The sequence below is a fragment of the Biomphalaria glabrata genome, chromosome 2, assembly GCF_947242115.1.
Source record: "Biomphalaria glabrata chromosome 2, xgBioGlab47.1, whole genome shotgun sequence".
Classification (NCBI taxonomy): Eukaryota; Metazoa; Mollusca; class Gastropoda; family Planorbidae; genus Biomphalaria; species Biomphalaria glabrata.
This window is the reverse complement of record NC_074712.1, coordinates 2788152-2799146: the sequence shown is the minus strand read 5'-3', so window position 1 is coordinate 2799146 and position 10995 is coordinate 2788152. Positions and strand designations below refer to the sequence as shown.

General features: G+C 32.1%; 1 protein-coding gene across 4 annotated transcripts in view; it reads right to left on the bottom strand.

Moving 5' to 3' along the window:
- Window positions 1-1502: 1502 nt before the first annotated feature.
- LOC106062377 (uncharacterized) overlaps window positions 1503-10995 on the bottom strand; it is a 67854-nt gene continuing 58361 nt past the window's right edge. Inside the window, exons 12-16 of one of the 4 annotated variants that reach the window (XM_056018735.1) lie at window positions 9949-10775; window positions 8663-8809; window positions 6608-6637; window positions 4223-4285; window positions 1503-3411 (exon numbers count right to left, since the gene is read on the bottom strand). In XM_056018735.1, the coding sequence (XP_055874710.1) occupies window positions 3327-3411; window positions 4223-4285; window positions 6608-6637; window positions 8663-8809; window positions 9949-10775 (1152 nt within the window). In that variant the 3' untranslated portion in view covers window positions 1503-3326. The remainder of the gene's footprint in view (window positions 3412-4222; window positions 4286-6607; window positions 6638-8662; window positions 8810-9948; window positions 10776-10995) is intronic. The other 3 variants (XM_056018738.1, XM_056018737.1, XM_056018739.1) reach the window with 3 other exon arrangements.

Here is a 10995-nt window from a genome sequence, read left to right as displayed (position 1 = left end):
TGATGTTGCTACATATTATGTGTTCTAGGATTTTACATGTGATGCTGGTAAGTGATACTGGTCTGTAGATTTTTCTCCTTTTTTAAATAGGGGGGTGACATTAGCTTCTTTCCAGTCCTTTGGTACTCTGCCCTGGTTAAGTGAAGCCTGAAAGAGTATTTTGAACACTGGGGCTAGCTCATTGCTTAGTTCTTTGAGTAATCTAGCTGGAATACCATCAGGTCCAGAAGCTTTATTTGGTTTGGTGTTGGCTAATAGTTTTTGAATTCCATTTTTTTTTTGTACTACTATATCTTCTATGTTGTCTACTTGGTTCAAATTCAGTAATATGTCTTTGTCTCCTGGGGCTGAGAATGCTGATGCAAAGTATTTGTTTAGGATGTTTGCCTTAGTTTCATTATCATTATGTATTATGTTATGTTCATCTTTTAATGGCGCTATACCTGTTGTTTCCATTTTCTTAGACTTAATGTATGACCATAGGTTTTTGTTGTTATCTTTAGATATTACATTGTTTATGTATTCACTCTGCAGCTGTCTGCTTACTTTTTGGGTTAAGTGTTTAATTTTATATACTTTTTGTAAACTCTTTCTGCATTAGTTTCTTTAAATTTTCTATATAGGTTTTCCTTCTGTTTACAAACTTCTTTAGTCTATTATTAAACCAGCATTTATTTATTTTGTTTGATGTGTATTTAGTTGGTATATGATTTTCTATAATGCTTTTAAGATGGTTTTTAATGAAATTCCAGAGGTCATCGACTGGTTGGTTAATTAATGTCTTTTTCTAATAAGAATGTTTGTTGAAAGTTTAATGCAGCTTGGTGTAGTTGTGTTAGGTTACATTTATTCCAGAGTAAGATTTTTCTTTTGGGTTTTGTATTGGCTACTGCTTTTATCTGACTGTGTATTTTTTATGATCTCATGGTCTGATAGACCAGGGATAATTTCATAATCAACTACTAATCCAGGTCTGTTGGTTAAGAAGAGTGTCGATTTTGAAGAGCTTCATGTCGCGTTTGCATATCATCTGCATACAGTCAAAGTGGGCGACCAGCGGCTCTCCTGCCTTCTGTTAGATCGCCATACAGAATGTCTTGTGGAAGTCGACCTACTGGCATTCTATGTACGTGGCCTCTGCTGCTGATAACACAGCGGATGTCCTGGCACTCTGCTCTCCATTCTAGAACAAGCTTTCATTAAAGGACATAACAGGATGTGAAATCTCAAAGAAAGCAAGAAAGAAACAGCCCTCCATTGTTCTACTCATTACTGGGTTTTAATATGTTGAAATAAAGGCACATAATTTCCAACTAGAATTTACCAAAGAAATAAAAGTAAACATTTTTAAAGCATCAGTAAACGAATGAATAACAATAATAATCTTTATAATCCATAAAGTAATTTGTCTCACAATGTATGCATTGCATGTGAAGTGCTTAGGCTTATATCAGATATCTGAATTGTATTTAATGATTTGATTGCCAGGAGAACAAAGGAGATTTTCTGTGGTAGAATCACAAAATCCTGGCCCAAATGGTGTGTGTTTTTTTTTTATTATGAAAGGATTTCTAAGACAGCTGACCACAATAATAATTTTATCAGTCTAACATACGACTACTAAATTGTAAGAAAATATAAGTTCTTTAAAAAAAAAACAGTCTAAAATTGGACTAAGATCTAGCCTTTTTTGAAGTAACGTCTGTATTATATAAGATAAGATAAGAAAAAAAAAATTTGAGTTGCTTTTGTATGTTGAATGAAATAACTGTACATTAAAGCTTTCATACACATTTGTACACATCATTTTTTATTTGTTTACAAACTTGTACTTACACATTTCTTTTTTTTTTCTACACTATTTAAGTTTATGAGATGCTGAAATGACCACTGTTTGTAACTTTTATCTTTCTGGTACAGAATAATCTGGAAGAAATCTATATCCAGTGCAATCATTATATCCATTACATCTTATGTCCAAAGAAACTATCATTTCCATGCAGCAAAACAAAAAAAAAAGCCTTAAAACAAATGCTGCGTAACAGACACTATAATAATAGTTTCAGTATCTTCAGGGGCACCCTCAAAGCTTTTCTGAAGGCGTTCAGCATAGACCCAGCCACCTGGGAGACAGAGGCACATGACAGAGCATCATGGCGTCAAGCTGCGAAAACTGGCGCACGGGTTGCTGAGGACAAGAGAACAACGCTGGCAGAAGAGTAGCACCAGAGAAGAAAATCAAGGCCAATGACACTAGCTCCAGCTGGAATAACCTGCCCAGTGTGCAGCCTAATATTTCGGGCTCACATAGGTGTCACCAGCCACATGAGAAGGCATAAAACCCCAATGCAAAGTCCTCAGCCCCTTGGACGACAAAGTGGTCATCATCGAACCACGATGGACAAAATATATATAATAATAGTTTATAATATCTTATAATTGTATAAATATTTTTACAGAATTCTTTATTAAAGCAACTATTCAAAAAGGGTACACTGTTAAGCATTTATATTCATGTAAATCCACATTTAAATCTTGAAATGAAAACTTGTACAAATACTTTCATAAATAAAAAATGTAAGTAAAATAAAATACTGGAACATTAAACAATTGAAGGGGAACAAATATATTCCAATAAAAAAAATGTTACACAAATTATCACAGACATTTATATAAATTAAAAAAAAAAAAAAAAAGAAATTATCACAGCAGTGAAATGTACGAAAACTGTCGAGTTTGTAACATTAACACAGAATGACATACTTTCAAATCAAATTAAAATATTTTAAAATGTTTCACCTCGGAGCACTAGAGACCTAAAATGAGCAGTCCCTATCAAATAGATCTAATGTAACAAACTGATATTTGCAGTTCAGTTATTTCTTTGAAAGAAAAATTAAAACTAAAAATTATGAAAACATTTTCAGCTAGAGAAAAATGAGCTGCTAAATTTTCTACTGAATGACATTTTTATTTTAATGGAAAAACTTCATTGTATGCAACGAAATTGCATGATGACACTGGATTAGTTATAAATATGTCACTCTTGTTACTGTTATGGCCTCCTTCGGTCATCTCATGGAAATGGGATGAATGCCTGGGCATTAGCTGTGATCGGAATGATGCCACTAACCACATCAGAAACTATATGTTCTGTTACATTCACAAAGATCAATTGGGATTTATCCTTCAGAAATGTGTTCTATTTTCCTACAATGTGGTATATAATTTGAAAACATGTAAATCATTCTAGTAATAACTGTTTGTACAATACTAAATTTTAAAAATATACCATTAATACTAAAGACAGTATGAAAGTTGCTAAATTATAAGGTAACATTTCCTGTGTACTTCTGCACCAGCTGATCAGCATAGCGTCTCTGCTCCTCTGTAAGAAGTGGTGACCTTTTACTGTTGTACAAACAATAAAAGAAAATGAAAAAAATTCAAAAAAAAATAAAGAAGCCATTATAATACAATAAATACTTAAGAATTCAATATACTAAAGGTTACTATTTGACTACGATGATTGGAACTAACATTTTAGAATACATTTCAAGCAACTAAACACAAAATAGGTAATGGAGAAAGCGCATAAAGCATGTATATTATAGGCTAGAAGTAAATTATATGAATGAATATATAAATGGGGATATAAGTATTTTACTTTTGAAAAAATAACAAAAGCTACAGATTCTATGTAAACTGAAAACATAAAAAAATGTAGAAAAAATAAATATCTTAAATACCTTATTTAAATGATTTAACCATGCCTTTAATCATTCTATTTATTATTATAATTCGTATAAAGAGATTTTGAGATCAAAACTTTTTACAAATGTAGTTTTTATTGTCATACACTATAAAAACATTTTCCAATATTTTGTGATTTAAGACCATATTGTTATAAGCAAGAAAATAAATAATTTATTACTGTAAAAAGAAAAACATTAAGGATCTTACTCTTAATTATGCCTAATTGTTATAGTTAGTTTCATTTCTTTTGGTTGTCAAATTAAATGTTTTTTTAGAGAAGGCAAGGTCCAAATTTGTTAATTAAAGTTTTAGGTTAGTAGCTAATGTGTTTTTTTGTTAGGTGCTGTTATGTTTTAGATTAGGTGCCAGTGTGTTTTTAAGTTAAGTGATAGAGTGTTTTAAGTTAATTGTGTGTATTTTAGGTTTTGTGTTAGTATACACATGGAACTAAAATAAAAACTTTTACCCAGTGCTTAGTGAGTGTTCACAGCTGCTCATACTGGAGTTGATACCACTTTCATCTGTATCACTTTACAACAGTTTGAGAAATAAAGGGACATTTTATGTCATGCATAGTTTGAGAAAGCAACAAATGCAAAAAGTGGAGTTGATAGTAATCAAAGATTAACTCTTTCTTTTCATAATTATTTTCCACGTTTCGATAGAATTATTTTGCTCATTCGTATTTCATTATTCTGTTATTATCAAGCTTCAATTACATTTTTGTTTGTTACAGAAAATGTTTTATTTGGCATAAAATTAAAGAGAAATGCAGGCTTTTTTATAATAAAACAAAGTAAAGTCTATAAAATGAAACAATTTTAATGAGGTCAAATCAGCGATGTCAAATAGGAGAGAAAGAGTTAAATAAGGCTCTGAGGTTAAAGCTTTGGCTCTGATAAAAATATTAGATATTATACTTAAACCTTATCACATTAGGTTTTTACCCTATGTCTTTGAATAAGAAAACAGATCTACAAACTGATATGTTAGTGCTATAAATTAGTTGTTGTTTTTTTTCAGTGGCGTAGCAAGGTACCTTTGAGCCCAGGTTAAAGAATTTGTTGGTGGGTCCTCCCCCCAATTATAAAGTGATGTGTTAATAGGACTGTCTACAGCTTTTTGTGAATAAAGATTTTATTGTTTTAGGTCTGAAGTCATAGGCCAGTGATGCCCAAAATAGGCCTGTGACGTGGTTCCATCCAGCCTGCCAAAACGTCTGTGTAGCCTACAACATTAAGTGGTTGAAAAATGTATCTTTACCTACGTTAGGGCTCTAATTTTTTTTCTCTAATGGATTGGTACCGTGGCCTTAAACTTTGTGCATTTATGAGATGGGACTCTGTAGAATCCACAAGGAAAAGTGAACGGATCTTTACTTGTTTGCGGAACATTGTAAAAAGCCAACACGTTTGTTCCATAAAGAAAGTGTGGCAGTTTTAAAAAAAAGAACAACATTATTAATTTGAGCTGCTAATAAAAGATTTGTTTAACTACGAGTACTGGATCCACAGTTTTCTACTTTCTAATAGTTAATTACATTTCATTTTTGTATCTTTTTGTTGATGTGGCCCGCAAACAGGTGTATTGGAAATAAAAATATCCCGCAAGACAAGTAAAATTGGGCATCATTGTGATAGACCATTAGAAAAAAAGATGCAGATGTATTCCTTTTTCACAAAAAAGCAAAAATAATAAAGACATGTATTGTCAAAACTTTTTTTTTTAAGTTTTTAAAGATAACTAGACTGATTTCACATACTGAACATTGACAAAGAGATTAAAGTTTATATAAATTAATACATGGGAATTTGAATATCCATACAAAACTTCTTTGATATTAAAATAAAATGACAACAAAATCACCAAAGAGAAGCAATTTCTCATTGCAAAGACTATTAAAACATCTTATCAAAATTCTATGTTCCCAATAGCATAGGAAACTCTACAAAGAATTGCAATGTAGTGATTATAATTAGTAATTTATAACAAAATGATTTTATATCAAATTGCAAAATATTTCCTATATTTTCTTTTTTTTTCTAATGCAAGAGAAAATTTAAAATTAACATATTTCATTAATTTATTTTCAAAAGTGCTCTACAATATTTACTCATATAAACACTGCGGTTCTAAAATGCCTATGTATTTTAAACTCCAGTTTTGAAATAGGGAAATGAATTGATACGATTCTTCAGGGTTCACAATAGTTTGAGAGACACTGGTACATCCTGAAGCATCATCAATGCTATTTCTTTGATGCCTTTTCTTTTCCTATAAGTGCTAATGGTGTGTACAATGACTCTCACAAATAGGTCAAACAAGGTGGATAGATAGATAAACACCTGAAGGTGACCAACTTGGCTGCCTTGAAAGGTGTGTTTACATGTTTAAGATGTTCCCTCTGAATTAAAGATGATTGCATCCTAGCCCAAACCTCCTGCAGGATGATTGGGGATGGCAGTTGGAACGGTTGAACCTAGGAACTTCGAGGTGACAATCTAGAGTGCATACTAAATGAACAAGGCAGCCAAGGTGATCTGCATCTTTCATACATCCTTTTAAGTATGTAACATTAATTAGCATAAAATCATTGAATTAGGATACTTTTTTTTTGTTTAAGTCAGTTGACAAGTAAATCTGGTAGCAAATTACTTTGTTTAACATAGAACTTTTGATTTCATTTTTTTTTTAAATTATTTTAAGAAATATTATTATAAAGTAGAATGTTATCTCCCTCTAGACCTGTTTGTGAGATATCCATTGATACTAAGAATGGTGTAGGTGGGAAAGGCAATATTAGATTTAATTACATGTGCTGCTATGTTATAAAATAGAAGAATACAAATACCTGGTGTTTTTAAAATATAAAAACAGAATTCTGAAACCAGCAGATAATAGAATTGTAGGTATTAAATGGAATGAAATAGATTTACAAAATACAAGTTTCTATTTTGTTTAGACCCTAAGATACATGATACATATATACAGGGGGGCGCAAAAGTAGGTGTACAGTGCTAAAAAAAGATAATGTATACATTTACTACATTTATTACACTGGACCCTAAGATGACCTGCTAACTATTGTAAAAAAAAAAAAAAGGGAAACTACAACTCTATGACCATATTACAAGGTCTTCGGGGCTTGCAAAGACCTTCTTTCAGGGAACAGTACCAGGAAAAAAAAGAAGAGGAAGACAGAGATAGCGCTGGGAAAACAACAGGCCTGTCATTGAAAGAGGTTCTATTCAATGCAAAAGACAGAGAAATGGAGAAAGATGACAAATCTCGTGCTGTGAATGTTATGGAGTGTGTGTGTGGTGTGTTTATGTGGTGACTGTAGGAAGAGGTTAGCGATTGGTTGTGAATGATGTAATATAGGTGGTATTGTTGTCACATGGTGTTAATTAGGGAAGACGGCTCCAAAATGTAAGACTGAAAGGTTGTGTTATTGTAGTTAGCTAGAATTTTGTTAAAGAATATTATTACTTAAATCTACCACATCTATTTCATTTCATCACAAGTTGATTTTAAATAAAGTGTTATTTAGTTTCTTCATAAAGGAAGTTATTCAAATTATTACAAAACTTTATTAGTTCAGATACATTATGCCTAAAATGGTTTAGATGTTTATTAACAGTTTGGTGCCACAAGTCAACGACTGGTGACAACAGTGCCCCAAGGGTCCAACATAGGTAAAGGTAAAGGGGTAGGTGAAAGTGGGGAGGGTGATTCATACTGAAAGAATAAAAAGAAATGATTAAAAGTATATACTTTGTCAATTAGGCATGATTAATGCTTTAATTGAAAGGAAATATTTATGCCACATTAGTTTGTATAATAAATGCAGTAAATATATACATATTTTTTTTAATCAGTGTATACCAACTTTTGCAACCCTTCCCCACCCCGTGTGAAAAAAAGAGAGATAAAAGCAGAGAGTATTTGTAGTACAGACTATCACTTGGAAAACTCTGATTTGTAGCTACCTCAAATACATAACATTAAAAGAAAGTAATTAAAAAACACTCTTAAACTAAGAAACTGTAAAGTTTGAAGTTAATACTATATATTACAATATTTTCAAGTTTCAAAAATATAAACAGTTATCTAGCTATCAGTGTTTCCCAAATTTTTTTCTTAATGGAACATTTTGCACATTCTGAGTATTTAACAGAACACTTTGCTTATTTTTTTTTAGAGAGGTAAATTCACGCCGTGGCCAAATACTAAATGATTCCAGTTGTTTGTTGAACACAGAACACAGTTTGGGAAACAATGAACTAAATAATTCTAAAACATAATTTTGATTTCTCAAAATATCTTTAAAATGAATGCATTTTTTTTTCTCTAAATTATATTTATCATCTTATCCCAAACTGTGTATTATGCATCATCTGTTTTCTTAGTTTAATTCTACTTAAAACTAACATACAAAAATTTATAAATTGAAATTCTCGTAGAATCTAGAACAGTATTTTGGCAACCATGTACAGGTTAGTCACAAGAAAAGCAGAAAGGTTGGCAAACATTTATTTTTGCAAAGAGTAATCCTGAAAGTTTTGAAAGGTAAATTGTGATATATTATTCCAAGCTTTTTCCAAGCTCATTTTCATCAGTAGAGTTTATGAAACACAAAATCAAATTAGAAAAGAGCATTTTATTTATGATCTCATCTGACCCCCAAAATTTCCACTATTCTAGTGACTAACCTATAGGACCCTATTATATGCAAATTATAAAATTTCTCTCTTTTTTTAAATAAATATTTGCAAATTGTAAGGTAGGTAAAAACAAAAACAAAATAAAAAAAAAACTTTTATAGAGGAAATTAAAGAAAAAAATGTTCTTTTTACTAGCTATAAATTCAAGAAAATAGGGCATTGATATGAATAAGTATCACTACCTTTGAAGCTCAAACCAAGATTTATTTTGAAGCAAAGTTGATCTGGACAGAGCCTCAATCAGCTGATCATCCTGGTCAAACTCTCTCTGTATGGCTCTAGCTATCTCCCCTGGGTCACTTTTTTGATGGAGCGGTCTCTCATTTTTTCTGTATTGACAAGAAAATCAATAAAGCTCTAATGTTGGTCTATTTATGCATGTACAATGAATGGTCATTCCATAGGTATTTTGTGTTTTTAGTCTGTTACTGGTTTACCATGAATAAGATAAGTGGAATTTATTTGTTTTAGCTTTTTTGTTACTCTTAATAACCAAAATTTTTCTGGGGGAAAAAAACATGCTCCAATTTTATTCCCATTTCTGTAATTTATCTAATTCTCTGAGTAAAATTTCTGTATCTTGAGTTCTTTTTATTGTTCTATATATTATGTAATCATCTACAAATAATCTGATGATTGTTCCTGAACTAATGCAATTCGGTAAATCCTTTATGTAAATTAAAGACTGTTCCTTGAGGTACACCAGAGTTTACTGTTATCGGTGTTGATTTAGAGCCATTTATTATTACAGTTTGTTCTCTCCCTATCAGAAAATCTCTAATCCACTGATGCAATGGACCATTAATGCCAAAATATTTACTGTTATTGGTGTTGAGTGTAGTTGGGTGGAGTACACCAGCCCCACTAAAAACAATCATGTAGAGGGCAAGAATAGACTAACAGGAATAAGTGACTTTGGTGGGATGCTCAAAGTTGGATGGCTGTGTGATCTTGGAGAACGCATGCTGGACAGTTGTTCAGTTGTCACTATGGTCCTGGGTTCATATCCTGTCCTTCGTCATCCCCTGTCATCGTGTGGAAGGTTTGTACTAGGAAGTAGATTATCTTCAACTGTGCAGGAACATCCAAACATTAAAACTATTTTTTACAAAAGTTCTTAAATGGATATTCAGGTATATCATAGAAACTAGATCCTCCCTTCTGTTTTTTTCTGTCTTCTCATAAAGGTTAGAAAAATCTCATTAGATACATTAATAGGTACATTTGATGTCCAAACAATCAAGAACCATGTCTGATCTCTCCAAGTCTGTTATAAGCTAGAAATCAGCTTAGCCAACATCCATACCTGTTTTAAGTTTTCAACAAAATGTTTTACAATGGCTGTTTTTTTTTATCATAAAGTATGATCCAACAACTACAAAAACAATGATAAAATCTAGCAAAATGTTTTTATAAATGTTAATGTATTAGTTCTGTTGATAAGTGAACTATATAAGATCCTACTAACCGTGTCTTTTCTGTAGTCAAACTTGTCTTGAAACATCTAGCATAGGAAGCACTCGGACTTCTTGAAGGGGCTGTACTCTCAATTTTATGTATTTTTTTCCTTTTCAAAATTCCTGGCTTTGGACTTGAGCTTCTGGTTAAATCTTGCATTGAACTATAAGCTTTACCCTGGGATAAATTACTAGATAGCAAGGTACTATGACCTGGAGAGGTGCTTCTTTTGATGTTTGATTTGCGTGGTATATTATCACTTCCAGATTCAAAATCATCATAAGAAAATTGAGACTTTTTAACCTCACTGATTAATCCATTTTGATATTTTTTGGGGCTATCTTGCCGTTTGGTTTGAAAACTGTGGTCTGATAGCGTGTATTTCTTTGAGACTGGACTAACAGACCTTGACCTTGACTGCTGTGGGCTACAACTTCTGCTACGGGAAGTGTAATTCCTCCTGTGAGGATATATCTCCCTCTCAACGGACCCATCGTCACTAGTAAAGTATCTTTGTTGACTAGAAGGTGGAGTGACTGATCTTGAATGCAAGTACCTCGTCGGAGAAGCACGCCTTTCAGCGGGAGAGAAATACTGGTTGGCACTTTGTGAATTCCATTTGCTGAAACTTCTTTCTTTCTCTTCTTCATCTTTTGACCCTTTCTCCATGTAAGTGTTCATGATTTTCAAAATCTTTGCAGCCTGTTCACGCCTGTCATATGCAGCCACTTCATCATACAACTCTTGCCTCTCTTTCCTGACTTTGGATAATATATCTTTCAGTTCTTCAATCGTGTCCATAGCTTTGGAATGTCTTTGTTTCAAGTTTTGTACATCCTGTAAACAAAAAAATACAGAGGTTAATGAAGAGATTTGTTGAGTAACACTAGGCTACAAAGAAAAGATTTAAATTTCACATGAATTTTATCTTATTACAATTCCATTTCATCAGCTTGAAAATTCTTCATTGGCTCAAACAGCAAAAAACCTGGGTGGGTGGGCATGAATCTTGAAAATAGCTCTAACAATGTTCCATGAAATTTGACCATTTATATAT